The sequence below is a fragment of the Acartia tonsa genome, chromosome 13, assembly GCF_053477335.1.
Source record: "Acartia tonsa isolate MP-2025a chromosome 13, ASM5347733v1, whole genome shotgun sequence".
NCBI lineage: Eukaryota > Metazoa > Arthropoda > Copepoda > Calanoida > Acartiidae > Acartia > Acartia tonsa.
This window is the reverse complement of record NC_137272.1, coordinates 34,714,749-34,733,420: the sequence shown is the minus strand read 5'-3', so window position 1 is coordinate 34,733,420 and position 18,672 is coordinate 34,714,749. Positions and strand designations below refer to the sequence as shown.

Sequence of the window (18,672 nt, the reverse complement as noted above, 5' to 3'; positions counted from 1 at the left end):
ATTTTAAGCATCAACGCCACTTCAGTAAATCTACTTGTATATTAAATCAAAACAAACATACTTAAACATTAGGGACCGTGGTGATATACAGTTATTACAGCACTCTGATTCAAAATATATGCAGTAAAAATATCACACATAGACTTTTATTTAATCTACTCAATAAATGAAAAGATAATTAAAACTAAAATGATTTAATATCTTGGGCTGGGCTTTAAAACTGAAACACAACTCAATATACAATCCACATATGTGTGCTCACTTTAAGGACCTGTTTCCTACTGAAGATTGATTTATACTATCAAAAGATAAGAATTCTCAGATTTAGAAAATGTTGGACAGCTTGCAGACTTAACAAGTTAACATGTTACTACACTGCATTTAAGGATTGGGATGAAAATGCACCAAAATGCTTTAGCTACTTTATATAATACAGAGTTTTTGCACGTCACTTAGATGGGCTAAATAAACACCACAAATTCTATGTTGCTTTCCATGAAATTTGTTTTGCTTATTTTGGAACAACAAGAAGAAATTGTTTTGTTATGGGGTTTTATTTTTATGGGGAATAATATTAACTATGATTCCCATAACCTAAAACTGCCAACGTTGCCCAACCAATAGATTATAGCACGTTTTTTTTTAGTACTGGGGCTCCTCTACAATTCTGTTTGTCTATCCGTCCGTCTGTGTGTTCGTGACGCTTTGGGGAAATGTGATTTTCTATTTGAGATAGACAGCTGAAATGTTTACTCCTATGTCATTTGCGAATCTAATCTATATATTGCTTTGTCTGTCTGTCTGTCGGTCTTTCTTCAAAAGATGTCCACGTTATTTGAAATTTAACTGAAATTCTACTCTATAACTCACTTTGTCTGTTTGTCCATTCTATGATTTTTCGTCCTTCGCTACTTTTGGTTGATGTCATTCTTGTTGACATCCTAATTATTGGGGCAGATTTGACTTCCATATTTTAGTTGTAAGGCAAGTTTGATTTCAATATACATATTATCATTATATCTTGGGGGAGTGACACAATTCTTGCAAATTATTTTTATGTTGAAATTAAAGACAATAACGTCCAATACTAGAGAAACTGATTAAAATATATTCAAAATAAAGGGGCACATCCGCTAATTGAAAATAAAATAAAGATGATAAAACTCTATAAAAATGTTTCTTCATCCAACATATGCACTATGTATTATAGGGTAGATTTTGCTTTTTCTTTCCCTTTTTGTAGCACCACTTTCATATTCTTTCAAGAAGGAAAAAATTCACTGGCCCATACTATGCACACGAGAGTAGCATGAACAACACATTAAAACAAGGAAAGTAATCCTCTAAGTTAAGCTGATTTTAAATTAAGTTTTTTTCTGTTTACATAGCGTAACATAAGTGAATTTTCTATTAATTTTAACTTCATATGCACATTTATTAAGAATATATAGGATACTAGTGGCTGCACCACTAGTATCTACCGGCTCTATATTCAAAGAGGCTAGAAAAATAGCTTAAAACAATCCAAAGACTGAAATATGAAAATAAAATAACCTATAACCAGCACAGGAGCTATGTGAAGCTTACCTAAAATAGAGAACTCAACCGATTTAATAGTTATTGAGATCTTAAGATACAGGCAAAAAAGCCTACTACTCTACATGTATAACAGGATGAAGCATTTTAAAATAAAAGAAAAGGAGAAAATGGATAAAATAAAATGTTAAGGAGGAAAGAAAGAAGCATTACTGACAGACAGAAGGGCAAACAGACATAATGACGTACGAACACAGTAATAGTGTCTGACTGATTATGACGTAACAAAAAAAATTAGCCAATGAGAGGCCACTATAAATTTGACTATTGGTCAATAACGGCCTCTCATTGGCTAATTTTTTTTGTTACGTCATAATCAGTCAGACACTATTACTGTGTTCTGACGTACTTATATATTAACTAGCAGATTCGCCCCTAGCCTCTAGGGGCTCAAGAGGCTTAAGAGGTTTGATCAACCTAATTTTTCGTGTTTTAGATTTTAAATAAAACGTAAAAAAAAATTTGGGGGTGGGCGGGGAATTTTTTTTTGGTGGGGGGTTAGTCGACCCATATTTTTTTTATGTTAGTTATTTTTGGGTGGGTGGGGGGTGTCCCACCAACAAGAAAATAACTTAAAACCATCACTGGACCAGTAGGTATATTACCTGAAGAGTAGAGTCCAATCGGTTCAGTGGTTACTGAGATCTTAACTTGAGACAGACGGACAGACAGACATCGTTCTACTTTGTATTATAGATTATTGTTAAAATGAGACAGAGTACACCAAAACTTCATTCAATTTGATAAATGCAAGTTTTATAGTGCAAAAATATTTGCAAAAATGCACAAAAAGTGTCCGTTTGATTAAGCTAATGTCTGGCAAAATTTTAGTAGTGAATAAGCAATAATATAATTCTCCCTTTATCTCTCTCTCTCTCTCTCTCTCTCTCTCTCTCTCTCTCTCTCTCTTTCTATCTCTCTCTCTCGCTCTCTCTCTCTCTCTCTCTTTCTCTCACTCTCTCTCTCTTACTCTCTTCTCTCTCTCTCTCTCTCTCTCTCTCTCTCTCTCTCTCTCTCTCTCTCTCTCTCTCTCTCTCTCTCTCTCTCTCTTGTGTGTTTTGCTCTATTTATCTAGGTAATGTGTTTGCCCGGCACAGGTTTGACCATGTTTATTGGTGGTTATTGTTTTCGGTAGGATAATTAGATCTCGGGACAGACATACCCTAGTTATTGCTTAAATGCGGCAATAACAATACTTTATTAATTGTAGAATAATTAAGAGATTAACGTAGGACGTAATCATTTATAAATAGTTCATTTTCGTCTGAATAATGCATTATTGAAAGATAATTGAAATTCTAGTTTTGTTATCAAAAATAAGATCAGGAAAATCTTATGGCCGGGTGTGAATTGATAGAAATTAGAATTAAATTGCATAGAATGCTTGCCATACAAAAATTAGAATATTTACTTTAAATTTTCTGACATACCTAGAATAAGTATAAAGTTTTCTTAAAAAAAATAATAAATGCAGTTTTTAATTTTAATAGATTAGTGGCTGCGACCTTCTAGGGAGTTTAAGTTCCCTTTTCTATTAAATTTTCTAATCAATTATGTAATTGTAAATCTGTATTTAAAAAAAAATGAAAACAAGTATCATGTAGTAGGCGCATGTTTTTATATATACTTAAAGTACGATTTTAAATACATTTTAAAAATGGTATCGGCTACGCCACTAGAGGCATCTAGCTGCGCTCGATATGGGGTTTTTTTCTAGGGCCTATTTCTCTTGGGAGGGTACAAACCCAGGGAGTAAGGGAGGGGACAATGGATCGAATATTCAATTTTTAAGAGTCTCAGACTTTGGGTACTGGCTTAAAGGGAATGTGTAGTTTGTGTACAAATAAATTCAGCAGGTTCTGACTGACTTTGGATACTAGCGCATCAATGCCCCGCTAACTAGCTGAGTTAGTTTTGAATATAACAGACAGAAAAATTTGTTATTAGATGGCTGTTTTTAACAAATATTTTTTCCCAAGAAAATGTCATTTCATGTATAGAAACTCTACTGTGATATTTTTGTATTAAACAATCTAAGAACCCCTTGAATTTAGATGGCAGTTTAAAATATATAACAAGGGTTGACGAAGTTCTAAACAAGATTTTTCTAGTGACTAATTACAGAATGTTTACTACATTGTGATGTATTGGTAATTTAATTTTCAAGTAAATGATTTTTTTCTTAGAACTAATTTTGTTCTAAATAATATTACCATGATCCCTTTTCAATTTTAATCAAATTTTCTTGATAAATCTGGATTTCATTGCTTTTCAGCGAAAACTCTTAAATTGAATTAATTCCCCTCCCTAACTCCCTGGTACAAACCTTCTCAGGACCTATGAGAAACTACGTTGTAAAGGAGAACCATTTCGGTCATTGTGAAGGGCAAATTTAGTTTATTTATTACCAAAGAATGCAATGTGATTAAAATATTTAATATTATACAACATATACAACAATTTATCTTTTTATCACAAGTTAATATTCTTAAATAACTAATAGGTGTCTTTAATTAAGCATATAAAATTGGATACCGGAACTTAAATACAAAATAAGGATGACTTCTTCCATAAATAACCAAGCAATTGACAATCATGGTTAATGGATTAACAGACAAAGTGAGTTATAGAGCCTGATTAATGAGTGAGGCTAACCTAAATCATGTATATCAAACGCCAACCCAACTTTTATAAACCTAACCCATCTAATGGCTATGTTTACACATATTTACAATCCAAATTGATTTTAAATCCAAGTTTCTAATTTTAATTTAGTGCTATAAGGGGGCATAATATTTAAAAGAATGACTAGAAATCTCCAAACGACTGAAATGGTCGGTCTTTCAACGATTTCCATGGTGGTTATATACAACTTTCCGAAATACAATAAATAAAGATGAAAGAATGAGCAACCCTTAAAAATCTAAGCAAGAAGAAAATGAGTTGTTTCAAAGGTTAATGTGATTTTCTTAAGTCACAGCTTAATTAGCCTTTGACTGTGCTGTAATAATAGATAAGCAGTTTGGCGTTAGGAACTTATTGTCAAACTGGTTGTGCTCCTTTGCATATTTTCTTCTGCTATAAGTTGTTTATGTAAAATAACAAAAATTTATGTTTTGATTCAAATTGATATGATTATTATTTATTGATTCCATTGATGCCAATTATAAGATTTGGGATTGGTAAGTTATACATTGCAGTTCATAAAGTCATACACTACTTTCCAGTATGCAATTTCTTGTAATATTGTAACAGTTTTACTAATGCTTTATTTAGCCGTTTTGTATGCCTATCATGGAATCTTCGTAATTTAAAGAAAACCAGCAGAATATTCAATTTTAGTTTTAGTGTTTTCTTGTTAGAGTTGTTTGAAAGAAATTTCCTTATGAAAAATTATTCTACAATATGTGGAAAATAGAGTGTGCATTAACTATTTTTCAGTTTGTAGTTATATCAAGGTATACATAAGATTAAAAAGATATAAAACTAATTATAGGAAACAAATGATATAATAAACTGGATTCCCAAGATAAGAAAAGGATTTTTCAGTTTTACTGTTATCCAATTCATTTTATTACTACCTTTTTTTCTAAAACATTTCAAACTGTTTAGTTTACCAACAGATGTAAAAGATATCACTGAGAAGCTTCAAAACATTTTACATGTATCAACCAAGCATTCAAATGAAAGATTAAACTGGAAAAGTGCTAATTCACAAGAAAATAAGTTATTGAACAGACATAGAAGACAGGTTAACCTTTTTTGTTCATAATCTAATATTTTTCTATAATTTTAATTCTTGAATAGTATAAAAATGTCGTTTTTTAAACATGAAAATCAGACGGACAAAAATCAATCTTTCCACCAAAATAAATATGTTTCATTCAACCTGTTTAGGTGTAGAGAAACTAATTTAACTGTCATTGTTTTATTTCAATTTCCCTCTCTTCTCTTCTTATCTATGTTTTTAAATCTTTAAGCCATTTTCTTTAAATTTTTATAAAACATTAGATTTTTGATAAAAAGGTAAAATATATTTGGTATTTAATAAATTTTGTGATGTTTAGGTCACTTATTTAGAGAATGTTAATAGTGGCGCCTCGTACCTGGGATATACAAAGAACTGTGAGCCCCATGGCCAGGGCAATGCCACTTACCCAGACGGAAGTGCTTACTATGGTGAATGGAAGGAAGGAGAAAAGCATGGGTTTGGCTTTCAACAAAGCGGGGATTTTGGTGGACTTTACTATACTGGGAATTTTGAAAATGGCAAAAGAAATGGATATGGTGAGGCTACCTTTAGTGACTATACAACTTACAAAGGCCAATGGAAAGATGATAAAATGAATGGGAATGGTACCTACACAGATGTATATAATTCTGGAAATGGATACACTGGACAATTTGAAAATAATGCGTTTCATGGATTTGGAACATTAAAGAAGCCTAATGGTCACGTGTATACTGGTGAATTTGCCAACAATATGTACCATGGCCATGGTGAAGCTAGGGAGCCTGATGGAAGTAGGTATGTGGGACAGTTTGTTAATGGAGTTGTGGAAGGAAATGGAACTTATGAGTTTGGACCAGGAAAAGTTGTGTTAATTGATAAAAATGATAAAATGTCTTCAATACTATTTTTAAAAGTGTAGCTTTTCTATAATTAGGGTTGGTCTGTCCGTCCATAACGGATAGCTTTTTTCGTTAATTTAGACATGTTAGAATTTTCCTATTGATTTCAAACTTTGCTGGATGAATCCTGTAGTTGTTAGGTACGATTTAGAAAGCGTAGCAACTCTATAATCATTACCAGAATGTCCATACATCCATTTTAAACATGTTGATTTTTAACTTTTTTAACCGCAATTGTTTATGTTATATAATCATCCGATTGATCTGATTTTTGGAGTACTGATTCCTATTACAATAAGGTACAATATTATAAGTCAAGCATGTCTATAATCAAGGCCTAAAATGTCAGTATGCCCTAAACAGAATTCTGTATTTAAAAAGTTTTGTAACAAATTTACGTATGATTTTGTAAAAATTTATTAGTAGCGAAGCTACTCTATAATTCACTTTGTCTGTCCGTCCGTCCGTAAGGCTATGGGAGAAATGGGATCTACTCAGCTCCTATAAAAGATAGAATGCTGAAACTTTTTGACAACATTCCCATTATTAAGGAGCACAATTAACTATAAAAACATCAATGGCGGTCGGACTGCTTTTTAGCAGGTTTTAGGCTATTTTTATATTTTTCACATTTTCCCCATATCTTTGGTGATTATGGTCCGAGTTTCAAATTTTTTTCTGTAATAGATATCAAAATTAAATTTCTTGTCGTTTGAAGAAAACAACAACGACGGTCAGACTGCCTTTTTTGCAGGTTTTTGGCTATTTTTATATTTTTTACATTCTTTACCATATCTTTGATCCGATTTTCAAAATTTTTCGAGTTATAGAAATTAAAATTATAAATAATAATGTTTAATTTCCTGGCGTTTTAAGAAAAGAAACTATGGCGGTCAGACTGCATTTTAGCAGGTTTTTGTATCAGTATCAAAATATTCTTTCCCATTGTTCTGCGCATCTAGTATATAATTTACTTTAACGGTCGTCATCATACAAAATAAAACAAGGTTACGTGTTTATTTTCTCCAATAAATCTATTCTTGATTTTAAGAAATACACTTTAAATCTGCTTGTACGTATTCCCTTCCACGATTTTTTGTGCTTCGCTATTTATGGATGTTGTCATCCTTGTATATTTATATTTTTTATATTCAATTCCGACACTCTACAAGAGTAAATGTTCGTTTTTATAGATGTTTTTTAAATGTTGTCATCCTTTTTTTGATAAATTCTGCAAAATTAAAATAATATCTGAACTAAACTACTGCTAGGCAGTCACATTGCATTAGTAAGCCACAGATGTTCAACTGAAGACTGAAAAACTATTTTAAATGCAGCTGTCTTATTTTGAGGGGCTACATATGGAGTTGACAGTAGTCAGCATTCTGCAAAAGCAGCTAAGATAACTTCACAATGGGCTACTGACACACTACGGTCCTCTGCCTTTTTACTTTATCTATACACATTTCACAAACTTATTGACAGGGTTGGGTCAAGGAGATGTGTATGCAAATGCTGTTTACACTGGTGAATGGGTGAACAGTACAAGAACAGGTTTTGGAGAACTACGATATGAAAATGGAAGCCGATATATTGGATACTGGGATCACAATAAAAGATATGGATGTGGCAATATGACCTATGCAGATGGAACATCAATCAGGACTGTCTGATATACCTTAAAAGTAAATTAATTAAATGTTAATTACAATGACTCAAGACTAGGGATAAAGTTCAACATACAATACAAAGGTTAGTTAGCAAATTATTTTCACACTAAAAATTTCTTATTAGGAAGTATTTTGCTTTGTCAGGTCTTTAAAATAAAATAATTCAAATAGCACTTGTCTTGGGAGATGCTGACATAAGTGAAATTATACTAAGCTCAATCAAACAAGTAGACTAAAACATATTGTGCTTTTTTATTATGGTTTATTTACAAATAGAACTTCAACTAAATTAGTTTTAAAATCTAACAATGATGTATCCCTAAAAGAGTTTTTTTTTATATCCTTTGTTTTGTTAACATAATTAATATTTTTAAGTTAAACAAGAGTTGTATTGAATATCTATGACAATATTATAGTGGCTTTTGGGATTTGGATTTGATATCAACTGAATGTTTGAATGGTTATGGATTTAAAAATCTGCAAGATGATGCTATTGTCATCGGTGATCTTGTGGGCAATGATCTTAATGGTTTTGGCCTCACTTACATCCCTGATGTGGGATATCAACATGGAAAGTTCCAAGGTGGGAAAATGGTACAAGGGATACAGCTTACAAAGTCAGGAGATGTAATCTTTTCATCATTTACTGACTCTAATCCATCTGGATTTGGATACAGAACTTACCTGGATAAATTCAAGGTCATTATCCTACTTTAGCAAATGTTATTTAAATAGAAAGCAATAACAATGACACGACTAATTATTATGTTACAACTACAAGCAAGTGTATGATTAAAATTAACCACAACAGAAACAGTTATTTCTCAATAAAAAAGCTATAGTTGGATAATCACAGGTAGATTGTGTTAACTGGGACACCAGTCAAATTACAGAATGTGCTCAGAACATGAAACTAAAACGATTTGATAATTATGAAACATACTTTGGACAGTTGAAGCTTGTTGATGGTTGGGAGGAGAGACATGGGTTTGGAGAGTATAAGGAGTCTGAGGATTGTATCACTGGCATTTGCTATTCAGGTCAAAATGACTTTTTATTAACTTTACTACTGTCATACCCAAAGCCATGTCAGCTTGCTTTCTTGGAAGTATCAAGTTTAATTCAAGATCAATCTGCATCAAAGTAAAGACATTAAAAATACCTATGTTATGTCAGATGCATGACATCAATAATAAACGTAAGGTGAATGTCTTAACCCATAAATTACCATGCACAATAGGACTTCAGGCAAAGGTCGTGTAATCAAGGGGTTGGTATTACTAACCTAATACACTGGTATTTAGACTTGATTTATCCTTGGTGATGGACCTGACCTCAACAGGTTATGAACACCAGTCTTACACATACAGGGTAAATGATAAGGTACTAAATACTGTGTCTGTATGCTATATATCTCTAGAACAACTAGTACAGGCTACCAAAGCTGTATTGCTAGAGATAATAACTAAAACTGTAGGTTGAGGTATAAGAAATCTTTGCCATTGATAATTTAAGCCAGGTTGTTACAGGTAAATGGAGGTATGACAAGCAGCATGGATTTGGACATCTGAGACAGCATGCATACAATACTTTTATTGGACAATTCAAAGGAACACTCTATATGCCAGAAGCAACTTGGAGAAAGTAAATTTGCACTTTCTGACAATAATGTTATGTTTGCTATGATATCTAAGAGGGGGGGGGGGGGAGAGGAAGTTCTGACACATTTGCGTAAACCTGGTATATAGGCTTTATCTTTGGACTGAGAGGATAGTTTATTAAAGATAAAATCATTCTTATATGATGAATTTTTCTAAGTCTTAAGATTTTTTGGATATGCCTCCTGGTTCCGGAGCTCCAGGCCTCCAGGTGGTCTCTGTACAGGTAAAAATGAAAAAAAAATATTTTTAAGAGTTAAAGGTCAGCTTACAAAACAAAATAGGCATGTTTTTTCTTCAAATATGTGAATAACATTCAAAAAGATGCATATTTGTTTTATAAGTTGACCTCTAACTCTTGAGAAAAAAAATTTTCTTCATTATTTACCTGTTTAGAGACCACCTAGAGAGGCCTGGAGCTCCGGAACCTGGATGCCTATCTAAAAAATCTTAAAACTTGGAAAAATTCATCATATAACCTATCCTTTCAGTCCAAAGATAAAGCCTATATACCAGGTTTACGCAAATGTGTCAGAACTCCCTCCCCCCCCCCCCTTAGTTCCTTACTTTAGGAGGAATAACCAGGGAAAGTTTAAAATAAAAAGGACCTTTCATGTCCAATTGACGAATAGATCTATCCATTAGCAATGGACGAACTGACCCCAAATGTAGAAATTCTTTAAGGATCTGAAAAATAAGAGTGTTTATGATAAGATGGAAAGCTTGATGGCTCTGGAATATCTGTTTCCTACTCCAAGAAATTCAGGACAATTTACCTCGGAGGATGGTCTAAGGTAAACATTTTTTTCTTAGGAGGGTTAATTATTTTTCATAGGAGATTTCTCTTGGTAGGGTGGATTTACCATACACTGAAATATTTATAAACTTTCCCTAAACTTAAATAATCGTTTCAAAACAGAGCTTAATAGTTTTAAACTAGCCTTCACCTGATTATGGCATCTTTAACAAAATCATTTTATATTTAGGGACAAAAAGATGGAGCAGGAGTTTTTATATATCCAGGTTTGGTTTATGTTTTATATAATTAATACGCTCCTAGAGGCACGAGAGAACGGAGGTGTAGAACCTTCTCTTTACATTTTAGCTTTAAAAATAAAAAGGAATAAATTTCTCTTGGTAGGGTGGAGGTACCGTTCCCCAAAATGGTTTTAAAACCATCATTGGACATAAGAGAAGCTTTTCTGTAAAGGATTACTTTATTGCTCAATTCGGTCAATAAGATTCTTCGATATACACATACTGTTAAAATATAAGACTTTTTTGACTTTGGCAGGTTAAAATTATAAAAAGTTTTGTTTATCAGGTAAAAGAAATATTTTTCGTTTATTGCCTCATCCCATTATTCCCAAACAAAAGTAAATATCTCAAAAATTGTATTCACAATTTTACACTACCAAATCATATAATAGATACCCAAATACATAACCATAATCAAGGTGGAGAGAGTGTGATAGGATTCTACTCAGAAGGGAAGCTTGTAAGAACTGAAGACAAACCAAACCCAATTTATATTGATCAAAATGTATATAAAAACAGTATTAATTAAAGGGCAATTCAAAAAAGAAAATTTTTTGTTTGTAAACATTAGTGGGAAGATTCGGATGATTGGTCTGTCAATCTCTTCTCACTCTGCGGTTTCCCTTAAAGTACCTAGTCGAGCACTGATTCAACCTAATCCTTATTTTTAAAATAAGACAGGGGTAGTTCTTCATATTTTAGTGTTTACCTTTAAGTAAGGTTATATAAGATGTTAAAGACTCTAGGGGGCTTGGTGTCGCTTCGGGTACTAGGTAACTAGACCTCTCTCCACGCACCTTGAAACATACTCCGCTTATGAATGCGGTGTAAAGCGTCCAATCGCCCATCAGACAACCAACTCTCCGAGATGCACGACCTTTGTCTGAGAAGTCCCAACTGTGCATGGTAACGAGTTGCGCCTGATTTGGGCCAAGGCATTCCCCCCACTCTAACTATTTACGTCGCGCGTCTGACATAGTAGCAGTGGGAACCATTTTCAACGTCTTTAGTTATGGCGCGGTGTCGGACCGAGATTCGAACCTATCACCTTCCCGACGACGAGCGGATGCGCTACATGTTGAGTCACGGTCGCGGGTTAAGGTTGTATAAGATACCTAGAGTTTAGACCATAAGCTGGGTTAGGTCCCAAAAGGGACTATATAGGCATCATCAACATTTTCAACTTTATAAAACAGATAATTTATAATAATCCTGCGAGGCCCTTTCCTGTAAGGTTCTAGAAATCTTGACTTTACCTAACTTAACCTTCCCTAAAAAGTTTGTTTATTGTCCAGATGCAATATAAGGTAAACTACCAACGAAAGCTTTCATGACTATGACAGGTTTGTCCCTTTTTAAAAAACTAGACTTCACTTTAAGTTCAAATAATGAACTTAAATTCTCTTGGGAGGGTGGACCTTCCCAGGACCTATAAGAAACTTCACTGTGAAGGAGAACCATATTAGTTTAGCGGTTAGCGAGCTTCCTTGATACTCTTAGACGGACATATACAGACTGCCACAATGCGATCCTGTTACTTTATTTAAGGATAAATAAAAAGAGGGGGAAATTTTTTCCTGTACAAAACCCCTTGGGGGCCTATCTGTGGTGCCCTAAGTCAGTGGAGCTTCCAAGTTCTCAATATAACCTAACAATACCTAAAGTTATAAACAAAGGAAAACCATCCAACCTTACTTTTTACTAATTTATTTTAAAAATAAGGGGAAGGGGGTGTCCAGTGCTTGAAAAGTATTTTAAGGGAAATAGCCAAATCTTTTAATACCGCGTTTTAGTGATGCCGTGGACAAATATATAATGTTATTATAGAGCAGCTACGCTTGTCAAAAATAAAAATGAAATTAGATAATTAAAATTTATATTTCATGTTTTTACAAAAATAAATTTCTGATTAATTGAACATAAAATCATCAAAAATTTGGCTTCAATAATTGCTTATGCCAAATCTTATCATTAGAACTTTTAACCAGAAATATGGTTTTGCTTATAAAAATAAATAAACTTTAATTTTGTATATAAATTTATATTATTTCATTTAATGATAGAAATGCTTATTGTCGTGTTATTTTAGAAAATTTAAAAAATTAATAGATTTTTTTCCGTTTCTTTTATTAATATTGTTTTAGCGTATATTTAAAATTGTCTAGAATATATTGTTCCGCGTCTTCTGAAAGATTGAGTGTGTTCTTTTCTGTCTCAAAATCCTCCTATAATTAAAATTAATATGAAAATTTTAAAGATTTTAAGCAGCGAATCTTGCTTTCGTCAGTAACACTATTGGTAAATAAGATTGACTAATTTACTAAGCAATTATAAAAGATAGAAGACGGATAAATTATTTTTATGTGAAGATTCCCTGAAGCAATAAGTATCCATAACTTGGTTGGCTCAATGGTTAGTTAGTCATGATCTTAGAGCATTACATAGATTTCTTTAGGAGAAATGGGGTAATTTGAACCAATCTATTGCATTGCTTTAATCTTCTCTACGCCCCTAGAGGCCTCTAGGGGGACTTGAGGTGGGAGGAGTGGGGATGTCGTGATATAAGGGTGATTTATCTTAGAAGGGTGGTGATACACTCCAGAACCTATGAAATGCTACACTGTAAAGGAGAAACATATCAGTTCCTTTGGACACACAGACAGAAACACTGACTGACAGGCAGCCATCTTGTTACTTTTTTGTGAGAATAAAAATCTATTTCATAATTGACAAGATGAAGTACTCAAATTTGGAACCATATTGATGAGAAATTTTTCCTTTGGATTAAACTTTTTACTGCAATTCTTTTAAGGGCAAATCTCATTAATATAATAATCTATAATACAAAGTATAACGATGTCTGTCTGTCTGTTTGTTTATACCGTAGGATCTTGCTAATCGCTGAACCGATACCGTTCTTCTTAACAGGGTAGCTTCTCATAGGTCCCAGGAAGGTTTATAACTATTTTGGGGGAGGGTACCACCACCCTCTCATGTGAAATCACAAAATAATCTATTTTTATTATATTCTTAGAGACTTCAACGCAACATAGAAAGAATCTGACAAAATCTGTTAACATGTATAGGTAATATCGTTTGGGGCGTAGCCGCTATCTATAGATCAAACCTCTTGGAGAAAAAGCCCCTAGAGGCTAGGGGCGAAGCCGCAAATAGGGGACAAAGTGTTACATGCCCGTGCAATATAAATATTCTTTACCTTAGTACCATATCCGGCGATATATCCATTCAGTCTTGTAGCAACATAGTTATCAACCAATTCTGGGCCCCTAAATAATAACATTTATCAAGTCATATAGCAATAAAACATTATACATTTGAAAAACAGAAGCCTTTTTTAAAATTTTTTTTATACTCTCTTTTTTATCATGGATAAAATAGTATTTTTTGAGAGACAGGAAGAATTACATACCAATATAATTATAGAGTAGCCATACTGCAAAAATAAAACTGAAATAACCACCCACTACTTCACTAGAATAAAAAAACGAACTAGGTAACCAAAGCTATAAAAAAATTACAAGGAACGGAGGTAGTTTCAATAGCTACTGGCAATTAAAAGAAAATACAGTTTCTAACAAGAAAGACAACAACCATAAAGGCGAAGTTCTGAAACGGTATGATAGACGAACATTAACTCTTGTGAAGTGTCAGAACTGAATATATAAAATTTAAATACATATGTTTTGACAAAATTATATGTGAAGTTGCGAAAATTCTTAAAAACCGAATTCTGTTTAAGGACATACTGACATTTTTAAGACTTGAATATAGAGCTGCTTCGCTTATAATATTGTACCTTATTGTAATAGGAATCAGTTCTCCAAAAATCAGATCAATCGGATGATTATATCCCGTAAAAAATGTTAATAAAATTAAAAAATCAACATGTTTAAAATGAAAGTACGGACATTATGTTAACGATTATAGAGTTGCTACGCTTTCTAAATCGTACCTAACTACTACAGGAATCATAATGCAAATTTTGAAGTCGATAAGACAATTCTAACATGCCTCAATTAACGAAAAAAGCTATCCGTTACGGACGGACGGACGGACCGAACCTAATTACAGAAAAGCTTTGCTTTTAAAAATAATACCTTACCTTTTTAACTCTAAAAATTCCATTAGTTCTGGGTGTTTTTGAAGCATGTACTTCTGATGATAACTAAAAAATTTGAATAGTTATCAAAGGGGTGTTGAAATGACATAAAAGCTAGGTAAAGTAAAGGGAAATTACAAAAGTTACTAATTTTTTCATATTTATTTCAAAAAAAAGAAAAGCTTATTTAAAATAAAGTAAACTTACTCCTCCGCATTATAGAATTCTTTTGCAGGTTCAACTACTGTGCTTACTTTCCTTTTCTCTGACTCCTAGAAAAAGTAAATCCTTTATTAGTAGCGAAGCTACCCTATAATTCAAAATGTCCGTACGTACGGCCGTTTGTCCCTCAGTCACGAAGTGAGGTTTCTTAGCTCCTATTCAAGATACAACATTTTTTTCAACATTCCCATCGTTGAGCTTAATCATCCATAGCGATCAGACTGCTTTTAAGCAGCTTTTGTTTTTCACAACTGATTCTCTCGGCTCCTATAAAAGATATAAGGCCGAAACTTTTGAAAACATTTCCATCAATATGGAGCATATTTGAGTATAAAAGATCCAAAGCGGTCAGACTGCTTTTAAGCAGCCTTTTAGCCGTTTTTACTTTCCACTGTCCCCTACCTGCCTAGTTATATAAGTCAAAACGAAGGTTAAATTGAGCATTGCAACTCTATAATTAACTTATACCTGTTTAAAAGTTAGTTCTGCCAACTTTTTCTGTTCCTCTCCATGATAGAAGATTGCTGACATATACTGACGGGAACAGCTGTATATTAAGATTGATAGGATCAATAAGCAGAGAAAAACATAAAATCAGGGAAAACATAAATTTAGTTTAGTACTTTAGGTTAGGTTGTTAAGTTATATATTAGGTACTGTTAACATAAACAGGTCTACCTGGATGAAGGATCATGATTTTCCCAAAACATTTTCAAAAGTTCTGCGTAGCTCACAATTTTGGGGTCAAACTCTATATCCACTGTCTCGGTATGATCTCCTGTAAAGATAGATAGTGATACCAGTTATTAAAACAAGGATGACAACATTCCTAAAAGCAAGATTGACAAACGAACATAAAGAGATATTCATAGGGGAATATTTAACATTAATAAGACAAATAATACATATTTAAATTTGGTATAAAACAGATAACAATTGAATTAAAGTTCATAAGGTTCCACGACAAACGTAAGAGTCCCAAACGTCAGAGTGGAAAAACATCAGAGTGGACAAACGCAAGAGTCCCAAACGTCAGAGTGGGACAAACGTCAGAGTGGACAAACGCAGGATTTTTGTGACAAACGTCAGGGTGGACATTTTATAAGTAAAACGTATGAGTCTCGATTTTATAATCATTATAATCAGGGTGCTGAGTGCTGCAGCCAGAGTCATTTTCTTTATGATTAGGTTAGGTTAGGTTATAGGCTAGGGGGCCGAGCGCCCGCGGCTAGGCAGGCTAGGGGGCCGAGCGCTGCGGCTAGGTAGGCCAGGGTGCTGAGTGCTGCAGCCAGAGTCATTTTCTTTATGATTAGGTTAGGTTAGGTTATAGGCTAGGGGGCCGAGCGCCCGCGGCTAGGCAAGCTAGGGGGCCGAGCGCTGCGGCTAGGTAGGCCAGGGTGCTGAGTGCTGCAGCCAGAGTCATTTTCTTTATGATTAGGTTAGGTTAGGTTATAGGCTAGGGGGCCGAGCGCCCGCGGCTAGGCAGGCTAGGGGGCCGAGCGCTGCGGCTAGGCAGGCTAGGGTGCTGCAGCCAGAGTCATAGTTTTGTCATATAATTAAAATAGCATAGACTCTGATGTTTTACTTAAGCAATGTCCACTCTGACGTTTGTCCACTCCGACGTTTGTCCCACTCTGACGTTTGTCCACTCTGACGTTTGGGACTCTTGCGTTTGGGACTCTTGCGTTTGTAGGACCGTTCATAATGGACATTCTGGACTTTCAGGTAACGATTATAGAGTTGCTGAGAATTGCTACAGGAATAAGAGTTTGCAGTTCTAACCTATATACATTCTGCACCACTATGAATTGTTCTATCACTATGTGTACCTACCTATAGTTCTATATGTAGGACTAGGAGTAGAACATTCAAAGAAAATAACTCTAGTGTACAGTACCTAAATATACCTCTAAATATTATTCTATGTGTACCTACCTATAGTTCTATATGTAGTACTAGGAGTAGAACATTCAAAGAAAATAACTCTAGTGTACAGTACCTAAATATACCTCTAAATATTATTCTATGTGTACCTACCTATAGTTCTATATGTAGGACTAGGAGTAAAACCTTCAGAGAACATAATTCTAGTGTACAGTACCTAACTACGCCTCTATATATTATTCTATGTGTACCTACCTATAGTTCTATAAGTAGGACTAGGAGTAGAACCTCCAGAGAACCTAACTCTAATGTACAGTACCTAACTACGCCTCTATATATTATTCTATGTGTACCTACCTATAGTTCTATATGTAGGACTAGGAGTAAAACCTTCAGAGAACATAGTTCTAGTGTACAGTACCTAATTATACCTCTATATATTATTCTTTGTGTACCTAAGTATAGTTCTATAAGTAGGACTAGAAGTAGAACCTCCAGAGAACATAAGTCTTATGTACAGTACCTAACTACACCTCTATATATTATTCTGTGTATACCTACCTATAGTTCTATAAGTAGGACTAGGAGTAGAACCTCCAGAGAACATAAGTCTTATGTACAGTACCTAACTACACCTCTATATATTATTCTGTGTATACCTACCTATAGTCTTTAAGTAGGACTAGGAGTAGAACCTCCAGAGAACCTAACTCTAATGTACAGTACCTAACTACGCCTCTATATATTATTCTATGTGTACCTACCTATAGTTCTATAAGTAGGACTAGGAGTAGAACCTCCAGAGAACCTAACTCTAATGTACAGTACCTAACTACGCCTCTATATATTATTCTATGTGTACCTACCTATAGTTCTATAAGTAGGACTAGGGGTTGAACCTCCAGAGAACATAAGTCTTATGTACAGTACCTAACTACACCTCTATATATTATTCTGTGTATACCTACCTATAGTTCTATAAGTAGGACTAGGAGTAGAACCTCCAGAGAACATAAGTCTTATGTACAGTACCTAACTACACTTCTATATATTATTCTGTGTATACCTACCTATAGTTCTATAAGTAGGACTAGGAGTAGAACCTCCAGAGAACATAATTCTAGTGTACAGAACCTAACTACGCCTCTAAATATTATTCTATGTGTACCTACCTATAGTTCTATAAGTAGGACTAGGGGTTGAACCTCCAGAGAACATAAGTCTTATGTACAGTACCTAACTACACCTCTATATATTATTCTGTGTATACCTACCTATAGTTCTATAAGTAGGACTAGGAGTAGAACCTCCAGAGAACATAAGTCTTATGTACAGTACCTAACTACACCTCTATATATTATTCTGTGTATACCTACCTATAGTTCTATAAGTAGGACTAGGAGTGGAACCTCCAGAGAACCTAACTCTAATGTACAGTACCTAACTACGACTCTATATATTATTCTATGTGTACCTACCTATAATAGAACCTCCAGAGAACCTAACTCTAGTGTACAGTACCTATCTATACCTCTGTATATTATTCTATGTGTACATACCTATAGTTCTATATGTAGGACTAGGAGTAGAACCTCCAGAGAACCCAACTTTAGTGCGAAGAACACCCCTCACACATCCAAATTGGGCCTAAAACAAGGATGATTAAATACATAGGTATATATGATGTAAGGATAATCCAAGCAAAAAGTTATATGATGCATGTCTGTCTGATAGATCATATAGTGAAAACAATAGTCTTAGGCAAATTCTTTCCTATTTTAAAAAGAAATATACATTTTTAAGTTTAATGAAAAAGAGCGATACCCCTAACATTACTTTTCTTTTTTTTTTT

At 33.9% G+C, this 18,672-nt stretch overlaps 2 protein-coding genes and 1 long non-coding RNA gene across 3 annotated transcripts; 2 read left to right on the top strand and 1 right to left on the bottom strand.

The window, feature by feature from the left end:
* The first annotated feature begins 4,936 nt into the window (after positions 1-4,936).
* Positions 4,937-9,546, top strand: LOC145335267 (uncharacterized). The gene is made up of 6 exons (XM_080181006.1): positions 4,937-5,054; positions 5,209-5,347; positions 5,664-6,196; positions 8,315-8,597; positions 8,755-8,938; positions 9,428-9,546. Exons 1-6 carry the CDS (start codon positions 5,002-5,004, stop codon positions 9,544-9,546), a joined length of 1,311 nt encoding a protein of 436 aa, XP_080037132.1. The 5' UTR covers positions 4,937-5,001.
* A 721-nt stretch (positions 9,547-10,267) lies between these two features.
* Positions 10,268-11,923, top strand: LOC145304486 (uncharacterized). The gene is made up of 3 exons (XR_013874092.1): positions 10,268-10,350; positions 10,543-10,579; positions 11,014-11,923. It is a non-coding gene; the product is annotated as an uncharacterized LOC145304486 (long non-coding RNA).
* Positions 11,924-12,453: 530 nt separating this feature from the next.
* Positions 12,454-16,806, bottom strand: LOC145304263 (peptide methionine sulfoxide reductase-like). Its single transcript, XM_080146112.1, has 7 exons — positions 16,770-16,806; positions 15,615-15,714; positions 15,405-15,483; positions 14,922-14,986; positions 14,718-14,780; positions 13,812-13,881; positions 12,454-12,819 (listed from the first exon to the last, which is right to left on the bottom strand). The coding sequence occupies exons 2-7, from the start codon at positions 15,644-15,646 to the stop codon at positions 12,724-12,726; spliced, it is 405 nt and encodes a 134-aa protein (XP_080002238.1). The 5' UTR covers positions 15,647-15,714; positions 16,770-16,806; the 3' UTR covers positions 12,454-12,723.
* Between the last annotated feature and the right edge of the window lie 1,866 nt (positions 16,807-18,672).

What these genes read in the sequence shown, in the direction of transcription:
- LOC145335267 (XM_080181006.1), top strand. Translation starts at nt 5,002, where the DNA reads ATGTGGAAAATAGAGTGTGCATTAACTATTTTTCAGTTTGTAGTTATA. An exon ending in CAGTTTGTAGTTATATCAAG is followed by an intron (nt 5,055 to 5,208) that starts GTATACATAAGA and finishes CAAACTGTTTAG; the next exon opens with TTTACCAACAGATGTAAAAG. An exon ending in CTTACCTGGATAAATTCAAG is followed by an intron (nt 8,598 to 8,754) that starts GTCATTATCCTA and finishes GGATAATCACAG; the next exon opens with GTAGATTGTGTTAACTGGGA.
- LOC145304263 (XM_080146112.1), bottom strand. Translation starts at nt 15,646, where the DNA reads ATGTTTTGGGAAAATCATGATCCTTCATCCAG. An exon ending in CAGAACTAACTTTTAAACAG is followed by an intron (nt 14,987 to 15,404) that starts GTATAAGTTAAT and finishes TACTTTTTCTAG; the next exon opens with GAGTCAGAGAAAAGGAAAGT. An exon ending in TCGCCGGATATGGTACTAAG is followed by an intron (nt 12,820 to 13,811) that starts GTAAAGAATATT and finishes TTTTAATTATAG; the next exon opens with GAGGATTTTGAGACAGAAAA.